The sequence below is a fragment of the Anoplopoma fimbria genome, chromosome 23, assembly GCF_027596085.1.
Source record: "Anoplopoma fimbria isolate UVic2021 breed Golden Eagle Sablefish chromosome 23, Afim_UVic_2022, whole genome shotgun sequence".
NCBI lineage: Eukaryota > Metazoa > Chordata > Actinopteri > Perciformes > Anoplopomatidae > Anoplopoma > Anoplopoma fimbria.
Genome location: NC_072471.1, coordinates 5,597,541 through 5,620,768, shown reverse-complemented (window position 1 = coordinate 5,620,768; position 23,228 = coordinate 5,597,541). Strand labels below are relative to the sequence as shown.

At 40.1% G+C, this 23,228-nt stretch overlaps 1 protein-coding gene across 1 annotated transcript; it reads left to right on the top strand.

Moving 5' to 3' along the window:
• Positions 1-3,081: 3,081 nt before the first annotated feature.
• Positions 3,082-15,151, top strand: st8sia1 (ST8 alpha-N-acetyl-neuraminide alpha-2,8-sialyltransferase 1). Its single transcript, XM_054624788.1, has 5 exons — positions 3,082-3,970; positions 4,894-5,038; positions 7,744-7,853; positions 9,574-9,666; positions 10,264-15,151. Exons 1-5 carry the CDS (start codon positions 3,717-3,719, stop codon positions 10,742-10,744), a joined length of 1,083 nt encoding a protein of 360 aa, XP_054480763.1. The 5' UTR covers positions 3,082-3,716; the 3' UTR covers positions 10,745-15,151.
• The last annotated feature ends 8,077 nt before the right edge of the window (positions 15,152-23,228 follow it).

Below are 23,228 nucleotides of genomic sequence, written 5' to 3'. Positions count from 1 at the left end.
GACAAATACAGGATGGCTGTGTTATTGTTTGCTTGATTGTAGGCACCATATGTTTGATAAAGATGAATACTTTTTTATCATTATTGTGTTGTTTAAATTATTTTTCTACATGTTTTTGTGCAGAGTTTTTTCAAGTGCACATTTTTATTAAAAAGAAAATGTATTTATGTGTGTATTTATTTATGTGTGTATTTATTTATGTATTTACTTGTTTTATAAATAAATGTAATAATTGTATTTAAGTTGTATAAGTTTTTTTAATCTAGTTTTTATGTCAAACTGTTTTGCTTCTATTACTGTTATTATAGCTTTTAATATTATTCGATTCATTTTTTTATTATTGTATTGTCTCACGTACATTGATCTGAAATTGTTAAATTGATGAATTGTTTTTCTTCTTTTCTGTTGTTACCGTGTCTGTGCTTTTTCTATCCTGTTTTTGTTTGATTGACAGTCGCCTGTGAAGCACTTTGAACTGCTCTAACCTGTATAAAAAGGTGCTATACAAATAAAGTTTGATCGTTGTCTGTTTATTTTGAAGTAGCATTTCTACCCGATTTGGGTTTATAAGTGACTGCTTTTGAATGTGAAGTTAATGCTTTTGTGTACACATTATGTCTTTTATGAGAATTGTATTTTTTAAAGTGCAGACAAGTAAAAATTCAGCAAATCCTTTAATCCATGACTCTTTTATCCTTTGAGACATTAGAAGCAACCTTGAACCCTGAAGCATCTACATTAGAACATATCCATTCCACAAGAGGGCTAATGGTTGAGGACAAGTCTATTTAAAAACAATGCAACTGGATTTTAGAAGTCTATTGTACACAGAAATAAATGCACACAAATACCCTTGTAGATTATCTACATTTGTGTCTAATTGTGTCCCTAACCTAAACTTAAATTTACCCTGAAATCTAAATCATTCAACTAGACAATAAGTGATATTTTCTATATTTTGCTGTTTATTCATATGGCATATTCGAATTGTTTATTTATCTTATTTTTAACACTGAATATACCAACTTCTCACATACAAAGACACACCCACGAGAAAACAGAGCTTGCAGCCAGGATAAAAGTTACTTTAAATGCCTCCAACCACCCAGGATTTTTAAAAAAATTTATGGAATATAAAAAAACTGCAATTCAGTCTGAGTACAGACTTTGTCCACACGAGGGCACACATCGCTGCAGCTACTAATGTGTATAAAATAGAAAATGATGAAATATTGTAGGGCATAATGTGAGTGCACTGCATCATTTTGTAAAAAAAGAAATTAGTTGGATATATATGGATAAAATAGAGGATCATATGGTGACAGTTTGGAGTTAGGGTGTGGTACTGTGACTGACAGCTGCAGCAGCGTCTCCATCAATCATCCTAAAGCCTTTCTCATTCAGTGCAGACGCAGTCCAGCAGGGGGCGGCAGAGCTTCACATCATAAATCTCAGCAGGAGGCTTTCATTTGAACAGTGTCAAGCTACCGGGAATGCAAACAGGAGAAGGAAGCAGGACTTTCAAAATAATACCCATGTGAACAAGTGGTATAGTTAAAGTTAATTGAATGTATCTTCAGGGAATAAACAAATCGCAAGGGGAATTGTCTGAGAGTCTAACCCTAAAAAAGCCCATTTTAATTATGGCACTGATGTTTCCAAAATGTTATATCTGAGAAATAATATTTAAAGAAATGAAAGGACTTAATTAGCGTCCGGTTGAATAAAAACATGACCTACTAGGCCAGTTTTTTCACAAAAGAGGCTATATTCATATGCAAGCAATTGCGTTAATGTATCCTCTATAAAGATCCATTTAAATCAATTGTTGTTGAACAAGTATTTGTAAAATCTGTAGAATTAGAGCTTCAGTGTCTTCAGTAACTCTTCAAGATGGCACATGTACCTCCTAAAAAAACATGGACCTTTCTAGGTCTTACAGTCTATGACTACAATACTTGGCCTGCTCCTTATTTACATTATCAGCTGGTATGGCCTGCTCCTTATTTACATTATCAGCTGGTATGGATGATTAAATGTAGCACCAGCCTCAAACTTTTGGCATAATATAGCATCCTGTGCATATATGGGACTCTTTTGCAGCTCTCTCACATTAAGTCAACAGGAGACATGTTTTTAACTTAGATGACAGAGTTTTACTGTTATCATTGGCTTGCGTTAGCTAACCTACAGTACCAGTCAAAAGTTTGTTCACACCTTCTCATTCAACTACTTTGAAGAATCTAAAATATAAAACATATTCTGGTTTGTTGAGCATTTGTTTGTTTACCACATAATTCCATATGTGTTCCTTCATAGTCTGGATGTCTTCAATATTAATCTACAATGTAGAAAAAAGACTACGTCATATGTCCGCGACCCGAACGTCACCACAAATGGCCGTCTTTGTAGTTTTATTCAGAAACTATTTGGTTCTGTAGTTTAAATTCAATTTGTATAGTGCAATTTGACACAATTTACTTCTTTTGTATGTAGAAATTACAAAGACATAAAAGAAACCCTTAATATTAGGACATTTTTCATGGTTTTGCAATTCAGAAGGTGGCCCTAATTGTTGTGAAACTGGCTCTTGCTCTAGTTTTGCATGTCTTCCATTACATTACATTATATTACAGTCATTTAGCAGACGCTTTTATCCAAAGCCACTTACAATAAGTGTATTCAACATACAGTACCAGTCAAACCTTCTCATTCAACTACTTTGAAGAATGTAAAATATAAAACATATTCTGGTTTGTTGAGCATTTGTTTGTTTACCACATAATTCCATATGTGTTCCTTCATAGTTTGGATGTCTTCAATATCAATCTACAATGTAGAAAAGTAAAAAAAAAATAAAGTTTACCACATAAAATAAAGAAAAACCATTGAATGAGAAGGTGTGTCCAAACTTTTGACTGGTACTGTACCTGAGGAGGATTACTGCGTTTCTGTTTTAAATGTTCTATGTTTGTGTGCTTTTATTTTGAAGGTCAGCTTCGGTTGCGCCCCCTGTGCCATCTTCGGTGAACTTGACGCGCCTCGGAGCGCACAAGAAGCACTTTGTCTCTGCGGAGGAGGGGGTGTTGACAGGAGCAAAAGAGGAAGGTGTGTGTGTGGGGAGGGGGGAGGCAGAGAGACCAAATCTGGACTGGCCCAGTTCACTCGCACCGCAGACCCCTGCAGCAGGACCAGGACAGGAGAAAGAGGGACCAACGTGGACCTGGATAGTGGGGTTGGGGTGGGGTTTTGGGGTTTGGGGGTGGCTGTAATGCTGGTGGTGATGCACCGAGATCAGAGCCGCGGATTCCTGCGGAGCCCGACACACTGCACCACGGCCCCGCAACCCAGTATGAGCTGCTGCAGGGTCAGGCGCTCCTGCTTCTCCCCATCAGAGCCCAGCCAGCACAGAACCGCTTCCCCACAGTTCTGCAGCCTGACCCAGACCGCAGGGTAGCAGCCTACCGTGCAAGCTTCATCCATACTCGACCCCCGTCTGCAGGAGTGGGGGTGGAGAGAGAGAGAGAGAGAGAGAGAGAGAGGACACCTTTAGAAAAACACAGTCTGCAGTTTGCTCCACCAGTTTCATTTTTTGCATGCACCAGTTTGATTTGTTTTGCATGCACCAGTTTGATTTATTTTGCATGCACCAGTTTGCATTTTTTTTTGCATGCACCAGTTAGATTTTTTTGCATGCACCAGTTAGATTTTTTTGCATGCACCGGTTTCATTTTTTGCATGCACCGGATGTTCTGATCTGTGCAAGAGACAAGAGGGTCGGGGGTGGGAAGATGTTGGTGCGATGCTACCGAGGCAAGCTGTCGGTGTGGGCCGCTGCCTGCGTGCTGGTGCTCTGCTGGTTTTACGTTTTCCCAGTCTACAGACTCCCCCGAGATAAAGACATAGTGGAGGAGGTCCTGAGGCAGGGGGAGCTATGGCAGAAGAACCAGACGGCCATCCATCTATTCAGGTTGGTCTTTTTTGTTTTTTTCCTTTTATGTTTTTTTTTTTTTTTTTTTCTTGCATCCACTTTGGAGCACACTAGAGGGAAATAATGCAATGTATGATAAGTTATGTTAAGCAGCCAACATAGGGGTTCTTGGTCATTATTATTAAACACTGAGCGTCTGTTGCCTGACCTCCTTTGTCTGTATTTGAAGTCCCTGAACATATGGGCATAATGTCAATATGATGACACTGTATATCCACTGGAAAGTGGTTAATATTAGTATTGCAATAAATACCACAAGCTTTGTATGATACCCTACAGGAACATTACAGTAAAACCAAAAGAGATACACACATATCATAATCACTCTCTATCAAGAACCACAACACACTTTCATTTGGACATTGAGGCTGATATATATATATATAATTTTTTTTAAAGCAAACCAGATGAACGTTGCATGTTCGTCACACTGTGGCAGCCTTGTTTAAAATCTCATTGAGTTGAGAATATGAGAATTATTCTCAGGTGCAAAGCCGATTAGGATAATGAGAGACGGTGACACCTGCAGAGCAGCGGAGAGGAAGGATGTGAGGCTCATTGGAGATGTGGTTTTAAAAGTCACAGAGCTGTGAGGACCTAGATAGATAGATAGATAGATAGATAGATAGATAGATAGATAGATAGATAGATAGATAGATAGATAGATAGATAGAGCTGCAGTGGACCCACATCTCATCAAGTCACATTTTATTACAAACTAACAGGTTGCTTCACCGCTCAATCGTAAAAAAATAATAATTCTGTCTTCTCTCCCAGGCCTGGCTTATACAATCTGCTACAAATATGCCTGTCTTTTACCAGATGTGTCGTTGAATACAAGTTAAACCATCCAGAGATCACCACAGACCAGATTTAATATTTCCAACATCCTCTCTGCACAGGAAGTTGCTGACGGAGTGCTGCGATCCACAGAGGATGTTTGCGGTGACCAAGGAGAACTCGCCGATGGGAAAGGTCCTGTGGTACGATGGCGAGTTTTACCACTCGCACACCATCAACAACGAGACCTACCCAATCCTCGTGAAGGTATGTTAACAGAACAAGACGTTTGTTTTCCCATCAAAGAGCCACAGACGTCTTTGCCACCAGACACATGACTCTCAGACAAGCAGATGTGTTCTAGAAAGGGAAGTAAAACCAGATTCAATCCAGTCTGGACTAATGGAAATTGATTTCGCACCCACTCAGAACGTGGGTCGTCACTTTTTGCAGTTTCGGTAGTGACAGGATATGTTGCCGTTGTGAAGAGGCAGATGAGGACACAGTGTTTTTTTTTTTTACAGTTTATGGCTCAAGACGATATGCCCTGTTGTGTTATTTTTCCACTTTTCGTCTAATCTATGACAGAGATGTTTAAAGCGTACGTAAACACTGGAGGAGGGTTTTTTTCACGTGTCTCCCACCCAAGTTGTTTCCCCTTTTCGTTACCATTTAGAGACTTTACTATTGTACATTATGTATGGGCTGTTTTTACACGGCGCCGTGCCTGTATGTGTGGATGTGCATGTGGATGAGGGTGTTTGTGCCTGGAATAAGCAAAAAAAAAAAAAAGGTTGAGGTGCTGTTGCCGTGGTTTTTGTATCCAGGGGCAATGGATCTCACTTATAATGAAGATTGGATCCCTATTACTGATGCCACAGATTTGCAGTCTAATGTCCTGGTTGATAAATGCGATGAATATGTGACCCTAATTTGCAGGCGAGAGTTGGGCATGTTCATTCATGAGGGATGGGGGAGGTGAGGGCCAATGAATGAAAACAAAAAGTAGAATATGAGGTGAAACCACAGTGTGTGTGTTAGTGTGATCAGTCCCTGCACTTCCTGTGTGTGTGTGTGTGTGTGTGTGTGTGTGTGTGTGTGTGTGTGTGTGTGTGTGTGTGTGTGTGTGTGTGTGTGTGTGTGTGTGTGTGTGTTTCTCAGACATTAAGGAAACTAATAGTTAGGTGGGACAGACGAAGCACAAGCTCACACACACATTTATTCTCTGCCCTCCCAACTACCAGTGCTGTGATTGCAGGTTCGAACCCAGACCGACAGCCAAACTACACTAAGCTGGCAACAGCCACAGAACCGGGGCATCTGCCAGGGAATGTGCCAATTAGGGCTTTGACAGTTAATTGCCAGTTTGTTCCATGGCTCAAACAGGGGCATCATTACATACAGTTCACTGGACTGTACAGTAGATTTCTATGATTTCTTCGGGCAATTTCACAAAAACAAATCTGTGAATTCTGACAAAATATCCCCAAATCTGCGCTCAGTTTGACATCATGGTAACATGAATATATATTTGAAATACATTCATGGTAAGATTAATCAACAAATGATAGCCATCAATCAGCCATGCATAACAATCAACAACCCAAACCAAAATATGTTAAGCTATTGGATTAATAACTTTGCAGAAGTTTCTGGACCATGTGCAACTGAAATAAGTGTCCCCCTCTCAACATTTTAGCCCAACTTGCTGGTTCCCTTCCCCTGTTAGATGTGCTGTTAGCAGGGTATTGTCCCCTGACTCAACCCCCTGTCACGGTCTAAAAGAGACCCCGAGGCAAGGAGAGATGTGTGTGCCTTTTGTGTGTGTGTGTGTGTGTGTGTGTGTGTGTGTGTGTGTGTGTGTGTAGTCTTAAGTGTGTGCACTCCAGGGGGAATAATGAGCACAATTGTTTCCGCCATCTCCCTTAATCCATGTCTCTGACTTAAACGCAGCCGACGCAAAGAGAAAGGACATGTTTGGGCCCTTGCTTCATGAGGTGTGGTATTTCAGTGTCCTCTGCAGCAGCTTTGATACCAACCCATACAAGGACTTACTCTAAGTGATGAGTGGGCAGTTCTTCCCATCCCAGGGGTTATTTGTACCCTAGTCTGAATCAACAGATGTAGACCTTGGGTACAAGTCTGCCATTAAATATGAATCCACCTCAGCTAGTGGAGAAGTAAAAACAGTTAGCTAAACATGATGAATAAACATTTAAATTATCTGAAACGTATGGATAAACAGTCAGAGTAATTAGCTAGTAAGTACTGAAAAGAGGGCTTAATGGATAAACAGTTGAAATAACTCAAGTTAGCTAACTAAATGAATGTATAAATGGTTTGAAACACCCATCGCTGCCACCTACGGTAGTATGAATCCAAATTTAACGGACCTAAACTTGACAGTTCATGTGTATTAAAAGCAGTGTAAAACTACCCACTTTTATAGCATTAATAGTCAAATAATGTCCAGTTAAAAACTATTCAAATGAGCATTAACAGGTGTTTGTTTGATGGTTTCCATCTGAGAGATGTGTTTTCTGTGAGAAATGCTTTCGGGAACCTTTAAGCTCAAAGTTCACATTTATTGAGTTGTCCCTTTTCCACATCCAGTTCATTTTGATGTTTACAGGCATGAGAAGATAAACAAAAACATTTTTTTTTAACTTTGCAGTTCATTAAATTATTTCACCATACAATTAAGACTTTATGAATGAAATCTGAGTCATAAGCTGTATGACCTCGACTTGGTTTTGTCCTCTTCCTCACTTCATATGTCCCTGCTGCTTTGTCCATCAGCACGGGAGGCTGTGAAGGGAAATAAGCAGGAGGCCAAGGTCCTGTGCTCTGCTGAACACAGGGTGACTCATGCAGCTGTGTCAATTTTGGGGTGCTGGGTTGAGAGGAAATTAATATTTGTGAAAGTGGCTTTGTGTGTTCATGTCTAGGTGCTTTTGTCTCCCTCTGACCAGGAAAACCCTCTGCAGCTGCCCCTGAAGAAGTGTGCGGTGGTGGGCAACGGTGGCATTCTTCGTAACAGCAAATGTGGACAGGACATTGACCGGGCCGATTTCGTCCTGCGGTGAGAAAAAAAGGGACTCTGTGGGGCTGTGAGTGCCCGCGCATGCATTGTATGTGACTGCTTCACTGCTCCATCAAATGTGAATCGTTCCGTGCCTAAGAGAGTAGCCACACGCCATCAGTGATAATGAGAGCTGGTGTCCACAGCCAAGAGGAAGAGGAAGAGACAGAGACAGAGACAGAAAAATGGAACAGACTAAGACGAGGGAGGAAGAGGAGAAGAGGCATAAAGCAAAATAAAAACCCTATGGTGGGTCAAAGTTTAAGGAGAGCACTCCATAACGCAAACTCAATGCTAGGTTTTATTTTTTAAAGTGAGGTGTCAGCCAAGTTGTTGCAATCACACAAGTAGAATCATTTACATAGTTTCAATATGACATAAAGGTGCTTTTTCCTGTTTGAAACAAGTAATCAAAGAGCTGCATTTGTATCGGTTTTGATTGAGGGGAAAAAACAACCTCTGAATGAGCTGTAATCTTCCCTGAGCACGACAACTACTCCAGAGAGTTGAAGCAGAACGAGTTGAAGAGAGAGCTATTGTCGGCCTTGAGGGTAAGAAAAAAAAAAAATGAGTGATGTTGGAATTTCCACTCAAACAGAGTACCAGGAAAATGATTCGATTGATAAACGGCCTCATGGGTTTACACTGAAAAAGATTTAACAGGACATGGACGGATCACATTTGCTTTGGAGCAAGCAGAACATACAAATGCAGTTTTTAAGACAACATTTCTTTCTTCAACAACTTGCACTCTTTTCATGCCGCATGCCCTTCAAAGTGTGTTGATTGACTTCTTAAACTGTGCATTATTGTTAATTGGCGTCTTCTTCCATTGACAAAACCTCAACATTTCTGCCCTGTGATATAGCAATTTTAGGCCCCATCAACTCAATAATAATAATCAGCAGTAGTGGTTCATACGACCTGATTTAGGTGACTGAAAATGGCCAGAGTCAGACAAATGAAACTCGAAAAGAAAATAGCACGTCAGCATCAGGGGCTGACCCGACAGATAGCAGAACGGTTACTGAGATAGGTGAAGCTCAACTTTAAGCCAGCGCTTATCAAACGTTTGGAAGCAAAGCAGGGCTGATAAACCCTGTGGGAGGGAACACTGTAGCAAGGTCACAGTGGTATCAGCATACACAGACGCAAATGATCCTTTCTAGCTGTCCTTTATTTCCTCCATCTGCTATTTATAAACAGCTCTGATGTGATTAATCACATATGTGGCCAGTAGGAGGGAATTATTCCATGATTATTTTCATTTATTCGACTAAACACTTTATGTGGCAAACACTCAGTGTAATTTAGTACGGTACTGTCATTGTTTGTTTAAATTTGCATTATTGCTGACGCTGAGAGTGAAAGTGAGTGACATTTGTTATATGCAAAACATTTCAATATAACTACACATCACATTGTCACTCCAGTTATTTAAGATTTAAAATATGGCAACCACTCTGCCAGCTTTGTTGTCTTTTAGCCTCCTCATTAGTAATTAATTGTCTTTGACATGTTGTTTCCATTTCAAACACACACACATAACTCGACATGCCTCTCTGCTCACTATCATAATCAAATCTAATCAGAAACGAATGACTTAAATAAATCGGTTCAGTTGTTTATTCTGTAAGTGCTTGAGCAACGAACAATTTTCAGTAACCTAGTGGGTGCGAAATGTTTAATAATGTGCGACCTGTGTCTTTTGTTCATTTAGGTGCAACCTTCCACCAATGTCAAAGGAATATGTGGAGGATGTGGGGACCAGAACTCACCTTGTTACAGCCAACCCCAGCATCATACAGAAAAGGTGATCAGTCAGAATCAATAAAATATACATCACTTGTACAGATGTATTGATCACTTTCAGAAGAGAGGAAATGTAAGTGTAGGTTTGAGCGTCCCAGCATACATAGCCGATGGGTTATGTTGTGGTATCAGTGTGGTGATGTAAGGAGATGTACAGAGAATCATCAATTTTTAAGAAACAATAATTCAGACGTTATATGCCGAGTTTACAAATAGGAAGGAATGAATGGAAATTGAAATATGCATTATCCAAGGCGAGCATATTTCAACAACAAGACAATTCAAAGTGCTTTACATGTGACATGAACAGGCATTAAGATATGAAAGAAACACAATATAAAAATATACACATGAATAGGATTTAAAGAGGGAAATGAAATAAGAATTCCCTCTCTGACTCTTCACTCTAAGCTGTAGAACAGTGCACCCAAAGATCCATTGTGTTTGTGTAGCATTGCATTTGACAAAACAGGAAATGTATTTCCTCTTTAAACCGCAGGAAAGGGAGCAGAGAGCTCTGCAGCTCTTTCATCAGGTCATGAGACAATTCCCATTTAGAATAACTTCCACTCTTTCTCACTATCACTCTGACTCACAGATTTCAGAACCTTCTTTGGTCAAGGAAAGTGTTTGTGGACAGCATGAAGGTTTACGGCTCCAGCTACATCTACATGCCAGCGTTCTCCATGAGGACCGGCACTGACCCATCGCTGCGGGCCTACTACGCCCTGGCGGACACCTCCTCCAACCTCACCATGCTCTTTGCCAACCCCGAATTCCTGCGCACGGTGGGCAAATTCTGGAAGGCCCGCAGCGTGCACGCCAAGCGCCTCTCCACGGGTCTCTTCCTGGTCAGCCTGGCCTTGGGGCTGTGCGAGGAAGTGACGGCCTACGGCTTCTGGCCTTTTTCCGTCGACCTGGACGAGCAGCCGGTCAGCCACCATTACTACGACAACATCCTGCCCTATAAGTGGTACCACGCCATGCCCGAGGAGTTTGTCCAGCTCTGGCAACTGCACAAAAGCGGCACGTTGCGCATGAGAGTGGGACGCTGCCACCCTCGGGAAGGAGGGAGTTAGAGCTTCCTGGTGAGTGAAGCGAGAGCGGCCAGTTGAAGCTAAGTGGGCGACAGGAAGCAGATGAAGACATTTGGATTGTGAAACGTCAGGATGTTGTCGTCATGACAAACAAATGGGGTGCGCATATTTCCTCTGAGGAACCTCGGCAATGCATCTGTGTCCAAACCCACCAGCTAATCCCTAATTATCATAAGAATGTCCTCCTCCCAGACCAGCAGCATCTGGGACAGGATAGGCACACATGCAGCCAAATACACACACACACACACTCCCAAATATTGCCATGTCTCTTCCCCTCATTTCTAAAATTGGGTGTGTGCGTGGGTGTTTGTTGTAGGCCTCAGCTGGGTTTTTTTTTATGCTGACTGCTGTATCTGACTGACATATGGGGCAGCTGGCCCAAACCCCCCTCTGGGTCTTTTTCAAAGGACCAAGGGGAATAATAAAAGACTCTGAAAGACTGGCGAAATACGAGGAACAAGGGAGAGATAATGGTATCCTGGTACCTAGTAGCTTGAATAGGACTGAAATTTAATGGAAGAAAAGAAAAAGGAATGGTAGGGGGTTGGGGAGAGGAGCGAAAGCTGGCTCGTTTGTGTATGAAAGGATTTTTCTCTCTGCTTTTCTTCAACCGAGCACTTGATTGGCATTCTCTGGTGCCAAACAGGGCTTTAGTTCAAAGCAGGGGCCATTAGAAACGGAGTCTTACGTTCTACGTACCCCAGAATGTTTATCCAAGTTGCATTTTAACCCTTCACTGAAAACGGAAAGATAAATACACCCCTGGTGTCCACATATTGTTTTTGATGGCCAAATGTGATATTCAGGATTAATGTGGATTCTTTTTCTAGGTGCATCAGCAGAAGGCAGAGCGCTTTATCAACATATGTAATCAGAAATGAACATTCATTACAAACAAGCCTCACACATGGGTACCTCACTTCTAAGCGGACATCATTACAGACTATTCGGTACGATTCACTCCTAAGAAGGCTCCTTAGAGATGGCAGTTACTACGTCATCTCTTGGTATCTGTGCTGAACTTGCTAAGTGCCAAGCCAAGGGAAGAGTGGTCTCTTTGATAGCCACTCTAGCACGGTCCTAGTGCTCTCAAATGGCAAGGCACTGATATAAAGAGACGTATTGTCAGAAAAAGACTGGAGGCACAAAGTTTTAATGGTTGACTTTTTTTCTTCTTTTTTTTAAGACACTGGACTCCTTTAAAGGGTAAAAATTTGATTTATTTGCGATGTTATTATCATATCATCATGCATCTAAGCACAGCAAAAAACTGAGCCTCTGTCCAGTGCTTCTTTTATAATTCTGATTTGTTTTGTTGACTTTTTTGTGCACAAGGGAAAAAACAACTTGCTCATGTAGAAGCCAACACAACACACACGACAGTTGTTGGGTTTTTTTATATACTTGCAGGCCTTGCAAGTCACTTTTTTTGAACATGTTATTTAAGAGTGATTAAATGTGACCGTGCCATATTGTCGATACCGCAACAAAGGATGACTCTGCATGGAAAGTGCATGGAGTGTACCTTAATCCTTGACAAAAAACTCCTTGGACTCAAGGTACAAAACATGTGGATAGTTTAGTGCTTTATGCTTTATTTTACTCATTGTCTGTCAAACTGAATAAGGTCCAGGTGCCTTTTGAGACGTATTAAGGCAAAAAAAAGGATCATTCAAACGAGGGATATTTCTAATGCTGACCATGCATCTTGGGTCTGCGGATCAGTCGTTAAGTGTGAATGACAGTGAGCCCTGACGTGTGAAATGCACTTAAAGAGAGCTACATACTCCTGGACCGAGTTAATGAAGAGGAACAAAAGCTAGACCTTTCTAATCCTCATGTGGCTCTAGGACACTGGAACCTATTCGTTTTTACCTATTGTGTTGTTTCTTACTTGCACCTTTTATTATTTTCTCTCCTTCCACAGTATTGTGAATGAGTGAGATGTGACATAGTGTGAATTTTGATTAAGCATGAGGATTTTTTAAATGTGTATGTGCTTCTGGTACACAGATTATTTTTTTTTGTATCTATTTCCATTATGTTCTGATTCGTGGCCCCTCATACCATCCTATCTGAGTGATAACAGAAGCTGATGTCTTATCAAAAGGGAGATGAATCTGTCATGTACATTTTGGCCTGTTAGTTCATCGGCCATTCGTTTTTAGATCTCCGAGCGTTCTTTTAAAGTATGCTTTTTCAAAAGCTACTTCTGCTCCAAATAAACTGCAGTTGTTGCCAACATAAACCATCTGAATCTTTGATGCTGTGCTCTTCCTGGTACAACCTGCACAGCTTGCATATCTGTGCAGCCTGTGCATTGATTATTTAAAACACTGAAGTGACCATCATACGTTTTTAACAGTTTCTCTTAATGATTTAGCTTGGAAGAACACGTAAGAGCAATCTGATCACCAACGAGGGCAGCATATCATGAATGGTGTTTTTTATACATTCCAATCACAGGAGTCATATCAAATGGTTGAACACGCCAACATGTGCTCTGCAGCTGCTTAGTCATGCTTGTGTTTTTTCATATATTTCTCAGAATCAAATTTCAGAAAATGAATGGAGATTGTGCGACATTAGTTGAGATGAGAAGATTGATAAACTCTGTCTGAATGGTAAGTATGCAGCTTCAGCCAATTAGCTTAGCATATCTTAGCTTAGCATAAAGACTGGAAACGGGGAAACAGCTAGCCTACCAACACTTCCAGTGCACACTAGTTATCATCCGTGAGTTTAACTCGGAATTGACATTAAAGCGAGATGACCGCGGAAATTTACTGAACTATAAAAATATTTATATAAATAAATAAAGAATAAATATATAAATTGTTTTCATGTAGGCTCCCTGGGAAGAAATCAGCATAGATTCACTGATTTCACTGGGAGCCTTGATCACTCCTTAATGATAAGTAATTATTAATAATTAATAAGTAAGATATTTGTTAATCTAGAACATATAAGCACAACTCTAGCTGTTTCCCCCTGTTTCCTTGCTGTTCCTTCACGTTTAGCATAGCAGATATGAAAATCATAATTTCAAACTTTCTTTAAAGCTGCAAGCATTATCATGAAGTCAGTGAGGAAACAAAATTGTGGAACAGGACTGAAGGAAATAGAGCATGGCTTGTACACTTCCTAGACACATTTATGTGCCTGAAGGGTGACTAATTTGGTGTCATGAGTCTGGTCGTGGAAGGGTCACATGTTTGATCCCCCTAGCGGCCATGTTATCGGCTACAGTGTCCTTAAGCGAGACAAACATGAGTTATGAAACCTGCCACTGTGTTCTTGTCAAACAATTAATTCTGTGTTCTTCTTTAACCTCATGATAATGTCTTCGACTGTTTGGTGGGAAAACAGCGAGTTCATGCTGATGTCTTAATGCAGGTTTAACACAGCAGAGGGTCTCGCATGTGGAGATGTGATCACAGATCTTCTGTCTCGTCTTCATGTGTGAGGACATGCCGTGTCACAAATGGCAACCTTAATATGAAGTGGGTCAAATAGTAAATGCAAATACATTTTGGTATTTGTTTGAATCTGAGAAAACTACTGAATGTTTAGGCAGAAAAAAAACGAGTTAAAGCTACTACATGAGGGAATTTTTTTATGCGATTATATCATCTTTCAAATAACTTAATTATTGTCCGTAACAATTTTGGTGAATATTGGTGCAGTCTATGTGTTGCCTTCAGCCGATTCATCCCAGTCTGGAGGGAGAGGAAGAGTTATAGTGGCATGCATTACTGTACTTTTTAATCCTACCACAGGGGGCGCCAAAGTCATGAACTATCAAATTCTACGCATATCTTTTAAAAAAAGGAATTAAACCTCAAATATAAAGTAAAAGATTTAATTAGATTTTATGTTACACTGTTCGATGATTCTCTGGTAGATAATTGACACACTTTTGTATTTGTTTTTCATGTAGTAAATTAGGTTAAAACAAATACGAATACTCATTTGTAAAGACTGTTTGACTCATTTTTTATTAATACCGTTCCAGAGGGCTCAACTTTCCTACATATTTAAATATTTGATGTTATGCCAAGCTTGGTTATTTTTTATCAACAGGTGTAAATGTGCTTTATTTGCCTTGATTGCCTGAATTTGTTACATAAAAAAAAAAAAAATCTTCTTGAAGGCATTGCTGTTTGCGCCACCCTGACTTTCACCTCCTCTGCTCGTTCATGTCATCTGACGTGAACAATCCCGCCTGAACATGTTAAAAATAAATCAGAACTGCACCTAGAAATGGACTCAACCAACTGTATGTGTAACCTGACTTAAACTGTGAAGGATAAACACTAAACAAACTAATGAAATCAAACATTTTCATATGAAAGGCGAACACTGCTATACAATAAAAGAAGGAAAACGAAAAAATGATCTCAGCTGTGTGGTTTCCTTTCATGTGATGTTGGAGCGCCACATTGTCACGTTTCTGCTCATTTTCAGGCAATAAGTCTTGTTTTATAGCCCGATATTAGAACCAAACAGAAGACAAATGTAAAGAAGATGTGCCTAAACATTTGACTTCTCTCATAATATGTACATATCTTGTTTTATGGCTATTTTAGTTTTTTTTAGGCCTTGTCCTATTCCTGTTCTTTACCCTTGTGTGAATGTACAGGAATGTTGCTGCACACATTATTTGTTCAGTAGTTATAAATATTTCTGCTCCTGTGGAATAGCATCAGTGAAACCCTCAGCTGGCCACAGTATGGCCTCTGTTTTTCTGGGCCATTAATTTGTGTCAGCAGAAGCTACACATCTGTTTCCCATCACGCTGTTTACCGCTGCACCGTTCAGCTGCACACAGTTGTTTTCATGATCAAGGCATTTGTCTATCTGATGTGATGAGATAGCAAAGAGGATGGATGGAGCATATTAAGGGTGATAGAGATGTATTGAATGAGTGTGTTTGTAGAGCTGCTGCATGCAACACGTTCTGCATTACATGTAAATGGACAGTTCCACCTTTTAAAAATGAAAGTGCGTTTTTCTTTGAACCAAGGATTAGACAAGAGCAACTGACAGTAAGCAGTTTGACAGTGTGGTGAAAGGTGCAGATTAACTCGTGCAACATTATTAACTTTGGAGGGATTCATTTAACTTCAACTGCATGCTATAAATATCATTCTTAGGGATGCTCGCATCTCAGTCGGTCAGTAGGTCCACCTCTTTGGTCCGGACTGAAATATATATAAGCAATTGAATGGATGTGGGCAAAAAAACAGGACTTTCAACCCTAAGTTTTGTTGAATTATTTTAAAGTTAGTGATGTGTTTTCAGCAATTACGTTATATTTGTTAAGTTTTACTTAGTTAAGGTAACCCTAACCCAACCACAATGTTTTTTTCCAAACCTAACTGAGTGGTTTAGTTGACTTAAACTGAACAGGTGTTTTTGTTTGAATTCACAACCTTAACCATGTGTTGAAGGTTGTCCATAGTTTCACATCCATAGTTTCACATCCATAGTTTAACGCACCGGTCTACTCATTGCGTTAGAAAGATGTTTGGCCAAGACGAGTTAGAATGAGGAAGTGTTGAGTGCTAAATATTTCCTCTCGCACCGTCATCAGGTCAAATATTTTTCCTTGAACCCATGATGCTATGCTGATGTGTAACATTGTAATCATTACCTCTTGAATAGCAGCATGTTAGCATTATCATGTCAGCACAGTTAACAATCACAGTGCTGATGGCACAGTATTTTGCCCTGGATGATTCCAAGTCACATCTTGCCTGTATAGTTTGACAGTGACAGTCCAAGAATATAGTAACATTGTCTGACATGTGCTATACTGAGGTCAAGAAAACACAAAGACCTGTAGCTAAGAGACACATATTTACACATAATTCAAAGTAGGAGCTTGAGGAATTTTTTTCCCCGACAACAGGAACATGTATAATGTAGAGTGTAACAGTCTGAGAGCAGACATGCCTCACTTTTTCTCCATTTGCCAAGTCTATGTCTATGTCTATTTCTGGCACTAAAGCAACCTACCCATAGAAAGTAGAAAATGAGAACTTGAGTGGGATTAAAAAAAACGCCCCGTCTCTCTTGCATGCACATCGTCTCTGCACCATTCAAGCTTATAATAGCAACTCTGGACACGGATGAGTGTTATTGCCTTTCCACAGCAAACAGTTCAGCTCAAGAATCTGCTAATTTACATCACATGAACCTAGATATAAGGTTTTGTGTGTAGTGTGATGTTTACATTTAACATGCAATGTGGTATGGTGCTCTTGTTTAGTTACACTGAAATCTAAAATAGACATTAATGTCTCCACATTGTGAATCTCAAATTGATTTCAATTATTTATGTTTTGTTTTATTGGTTAATTCGGGTCACGGATGCGGTACATAACACATATGGACCTCTAGTCTCTGCTCATGTTCTGCTATGAGTGGTGACTGGAAAATAAACCAGCTTTAAACACTATTTTTGACGGCCAGATCACCTCCTTTAAGTCTGTAATGAAAGACTCAGCAACTGTCTGGCTTTGCCTGGTTTTTATTTGCTTACCGCAGCATCACTGGTGCTTTTAGTGGGTGATTCTACTTCTCTTTAGCTCCATCTTACATCGTGATAAACTGCAAGACTCATTCAAGATTTCGGGTTTTTCCAATCTTTCGCTCTGCCAGTAATGCCAGCAGCAGATATTCAAATTTAAATGGACTTTTCTTTTGCATCTCTAGTTACTCACTTCTGTTTTTAGCATTGTAAAACACTGTCAGTGCATTAAATACTTATCATTCTTTTTTGACATCCTTTAATATTGCTAAATTATTTAGAGTTAATTTAAGGAACAATGAAAACACCCATTTGTTTCTCTAATGAATCACCCTCATACTATTTCATGGTCATTTTCAACCTTTGTTGAGGAAACATTTTGTACAGCTGAAGCAAAATGTAAATGCTTTTGCAGGTATTTTGTACCAACAATTGGTACATTTCTATGGTAGACCTTTGAGCCTGCAAGCAAACAAGCATCTAAGATAAGATAAGATAAGATAATCCTTTATTAGTCCCGCAGCGGGGAAATTTGCAGACTTACAACAGCGTAGCGTAAAGTGCACACAAGAGACATAGTAGAAGAAGACAAGATTAAAAAAAAATAAAAAATAAAAAATAAATAAAAAAATAAAAAATAAAAAAAAATAAAACAAGTATTATAAATAAGCAATAAAAAAAAACAGTAGAAAAAACAACAGTTCATCTTTAATCAGGTGCATGTCTGAAATACATTTAGCAGTAGCATAGCAGTTCACCTGATGGCTACAGCTTACTATTCAATGCAGCAGTGGGACAAATGGTGCTGCAAAGTCCCGTAATGGCGATACAACTATGATTAAACACATTTTGAACATAAAAGATGATGTCACAGTGAATATACACATATATATTTATTGAATGCACATGTTGCTGTTTTTACTCACCCTGTCCTACAGTCGGTAATGGCCCAAGGCACTATGAAGGATTCAAATAAATGGATCCTTTTAATAACTTCTCTGTCTTTCCATTTTTCATGCTCCCTCATCTATATTTCATTTCCTCTGTTGATATGAGGCGGTACTTTCGCCCTTTTCAAATGCGCACACATGTACCCTCACTGTCAGACACATGGCCCTGCCTGGGCTCTCTGGCATCCTGTAAATACACTGGGGACGCAGAGGAGGGGGGGAAACAAACCCAAGGAGAGGCCGTTGGGACATGCAAACGCAAATACGTTTCCCCACCGGTGCCCAATGTCAGCTCTCATTACATCCAGCAGCAGAACCCACTGGGCCAATTAGGGTACAGGGCTGCACTGCTAAAAGCTATGGGATTGGCCGTCTCTACTAACTCCCTCCCTAGTGTTGACATTATGGAGGAATAATAAGGGAGACTTGTGGGAGGTCAGCAGTGCACAGGAATGTTTCAATTAGTGAATGGAAGGAGTTGAAAAATGCTTCTAGAGGTACTCTGTTAGGTGCACTATTTTAACTGCGCTCATATATTTTTTTTAAGAGGGAGAAGCAAGTCAAGGCTTGTTAGAAAAATGGGTAGCTTTCTGTTTGTAGCTTTCAAGCTGTTAAATTATTGTAAGGGCTGTCTGTCTGTTTTACAAATACTGAAATCAAATACAAAAAGATAAGTTCATGCTGGGACGGTTGAGAGGCAAACATTAAGAGGCTAAATTCATTATCCTTGTCTTTCCCCAGTGTTTTTTTAATTACTGGGTCACAGACTCATTTCTTCTGTGTCTCCATATGACAAATGAGGGCTCAAAAAAAGAACAAAAAATGATCATATAGAGAAAGAAAAGAGCCATCGTCTGTTATTTCTGTCATCTTATTGTCATTATTATTATTATTATTATTATTATTATTATTATTATTATTTATTATTATCTCTCCCTGGTTGCGTGCCATTTCCCCCTTCGTCCAATCCATGATGCATCACATAGCCAACAGGGGGGGGGGGACAGAAAGCCCTTTGGATGATTTCCAAAGAATGGAGGGTCATTTGGAGATGGCCCATGTGGTCTAATTGAATTGACTGAAAGGAGATGAGATTTAGGGACTTCACTTTGGCCACTTTGGAAAGGAGCTGATTCAGCAGATTGTGATTCTTGGTTAATAATTCAAACCAAGAAGAAGCTAAAAAGGGAGCTTTGTACAAACACAAATGAAATAGTTAAAGCTGCTTTAATCCATATTATTATGTTAAGAATGAATCAAATGTCGTGCAGTGACAAACCCACTTCTTCTTTCTTTTAATCACTTTTTGACACTTTGTTCCTCTGTTGGTCTGGGTCAAGCATTTATCGTAACTACGAAAGTCTAAATGTCCTGACAGTTTGTGCTTTTATCCCTACCTCAGCAAGTAAGAGACAGCTGGCAAAAGTAGGGCCAGTTCCGACCGCTATCCGGCTCTAATGCAATCGTATCCGATTTCCTTCCTCTTCAGTCTGGTTTTGAGGTCATTGTTTTGAGGTCGGCGGTCATCGTTAATGTCCCACTAGTTGCCAAGATTTAGTGGCAACTAGTGGTGCGTTGAAGATTGCAACCAACCAAATACCCCTCTGCTCACCCCTCCTTTTCCAAGTGTGTTGGAGAACTACGGTGGCCTACAGGTATGGATAGGTATCTTTAGGATTTTATCATTACAAGGAGCTATTCTTATCAATTCTCTGCTTTTCTGCATCAGTCAGTTTCAGTCATTCCTCCTGTCCTCTGCCCTCCTGTCGTCTGACCTCCTGGCTGCTTTGTCTCAGCCTCTAGAGGCTTTAAAGCTAAAGTATGTTTTTATATAAAGTAGTTTGTTTCAAGTGCAAGTCGTCCCTGATTACTTGCCACATATTTGCAGAATAGTTTTACTGCTAAAACCCACATGATTTTCTTAGTACAGGTCATAACTGTGATGAAGGCGCATCTGATGTCTCAGCTGGGAAAAGCATGTACCGTGTAACCACAATATGTCACATCAACAGATTTAAACCAAGGAGCCTCTCTCCAATGTGTGTGGTGTGTGTTCATGTTGCCACCGTAGGAATAACCCTCTCTATCACACGCTGTAATGTGACTAGGAAGCTGAAACTACACATGTGACCCTGCTTGTAGTGGCCGATTGTCCGAAAAATCCAAAAACAAACGTAAATGAAAGGGCCTCTGACGCACCATGGGTTTGTGGTTTACGCAGGCAAAGAGGTCAATGTCCAAACAGAATTCCGTGTTGCTGATGATTTATTTGGTCAAAACAAATAAGGCAAACAAACAAAAGAGCAAAGGTAATCCTGTCACTGACTCTCTGGCTCTGATAAAAAACTATAGGCCCACCCCGGTGCATGCTGGTCCTATACCTGCCTCCTCCTATATGTAACCGCAGGTGCCCACAGTGTTACCCAATTCAAAATAAATGACCAAACCCAAAAGTAAGTATACTAAACAACAACAAAAACATTATTAAACTAAACCAATGACCATCAATAGAAAAGCTATCTTAATAAATCAAACAATATTGCTTATGCATAAAATAACTAAATATATCAAATAAATAGCTCCTACACTGCTGAATCATTTTGATGCACAAGTTTCCATGTTGTGACATTTTATCAACCTTTAAATTTGTCCTTTTCATTTCACTGTACCTTCCTAACTAGTGAAATAAATTCAAAGTAGCATTTCATAATAGAAAGAAGGCACATCCTCTTAGCCTCCTGACAATACTTTATATTTTTCTCAAACCAGTAAGGAAGACTAAATCCTTTAGTTTTCTTTGGAGAGGGAAAATAGTGATTTAATCTGTTGAAAGTGACGGGCTCAGTGAGTTTGGGGCTTCTTAAACATTAAAGCTGGCTACTGTTTGTAACCCCAGAGCTCAGCAACAACCACCTGCAACCATTATGTTGGTATGGCATGGGTCCACACACTATATATAAACAGCCTTGATTGAATAATCTACTAGCATCTTTTTTTCCCCGCTCCTCTTCTCATACAAAGCCTCCTTTCTCCCCCTCTTTAATTTACAGTTGTTGATGCTGTCAGGGGTATTGACGGGGATATTGACTCCCACAGAAGCAGCCGTGACTCATAATGTTGGGGCTGGAAGGCTTGCAGGAACAGTTTGGAGAATAATGGCAAGTGGGTGGAAAGACGAGTGGGTGGGAGAGCAATAGGGGGGTCTGCGTCTGGCTATGCTGAAGAGCTTTATTTATTATTTATCTGTTTCTCCCTCTCACCCCTTCTCTTTCTTGTCATCCTAGGTGGGAGGAGCGATGGGAATAAGTGCATGCGTTTGTGTGTGTGTGTGCGTGTGTGTGTGCGTGTGTGTGTGTGTGTGCAGAGGTTGTGGTCCTGCGAACGCCAGCCAGGTTTGTTCGAGGATATTTATAGCTCTCATTAGACACATCCCGCTAGAGCCAGGGTCACAGCAGAGTGAGGTGAACACTGAGGGAGACTGCAAACATCTTACACCAGCAAAAAAAACAAACACACACACACACACACACACAAACACACACACACACACACACACACACACACACACACACACACACACACACACACACACAGGCGCCTGATTTGAGTCTGTATGCGCTGCCACACACACAGGAACAGAATGTACAGTAGGCCACTTTTACCCAGATTTCCTATTCACAGAATAAGAAGCTTCCTCCAAACCAATATTTTAAGCCCCATTTTGGCATGTGAGCAGATGCACACAGAAACTCACTGTCTGAGCTGATCATCTGCTAAATCTGTCTGGTTGAGAGATCCCAGCATGCATTTGGTGCTGCAGGTGGCAGAGGGGCGTGGGGAGAGGGGAAGCCTGCTACGGCCAAAAAAAGACGTGGAAGAGGAAATGGAACAAAAACTGAAATGTGTGAACACACACAGCAAAGCACACATAAAGGGTGCTGATGATGTTCCTCTGCTACTACACTGAAAGAAGGAGCTATTTTCCTGTGCTGCCTATTCTGTTGGCATGGCAACAAGTTGCAGACCTTAGCCAACAGGGGTTTTTCATTAGATACATGTTGGTTCTGGCACAATAAACTGTAATTATAATAATGATAACACTAAATCAAAGATAATTGTCTGTTTAAATGTATTAAAGCTTGTATATCAAAATGGTTGTCAATTTTTGGACATTAAAATCACAAATCGATAACTGTAATTGTCTTATCGTTTCAAAGAAAAAGATCATTAAAAAATAGCTTTATCAAAATGCAACAAATACAGAAAAAAAGATAGGACAGTATATGCAAATTTCTTCAATTAGGCCATAAAAATTCAAACATATCTCACTTAAAAGAAGGATCTACAGTGAAACTGTAGCACATATGGAATGAAAGGTCTTTCTCCTCAATTGCTAAATTGTTCGCAGTGACAATGCTACGGTGCTGATGTTTCAGCAGAGTTTAGCATGTTCAACCTTTGCATGACATTAGTTTAACGTGTTAGCATTACAATTAATCCAGAATCACGAAAGTCTTAAGGATTCAAAGTTCCTCTGATCAAACTAGAAGCAAAACCTGAGAGGCATCTGGACAAGTAACAATGACCGTCCCATTGCTGTTGAGCTTCAGGTGACTGTGTTATGTCACCACTTCCCTTGACTTTTCAAATGTTTATCCAGTCCTCTCTGTTTATTCAATGCTTGTCTCGCAGAGCCAGATCTGTGTCAGAGGTAACGACCAGTCTGGCTTCACACATTATCATTCTGCTATGGGGGAAAACACGTTGTATTTCTTGAAACCAATCACAGTCGTCTCGGGTGACACTAAGCAAAAGATTCAGCGATCAATCAAACACTGGCCGGGAATTAAACTTGATGTCATTATATTTAATCTGACTTTCAATCATAATCATTTAATCAGGTTATGAACCATGATGATGGAGCTGGTTTCAAATCTTTTTCTGCCTAATGCACAAACACACACACATGGCATATACA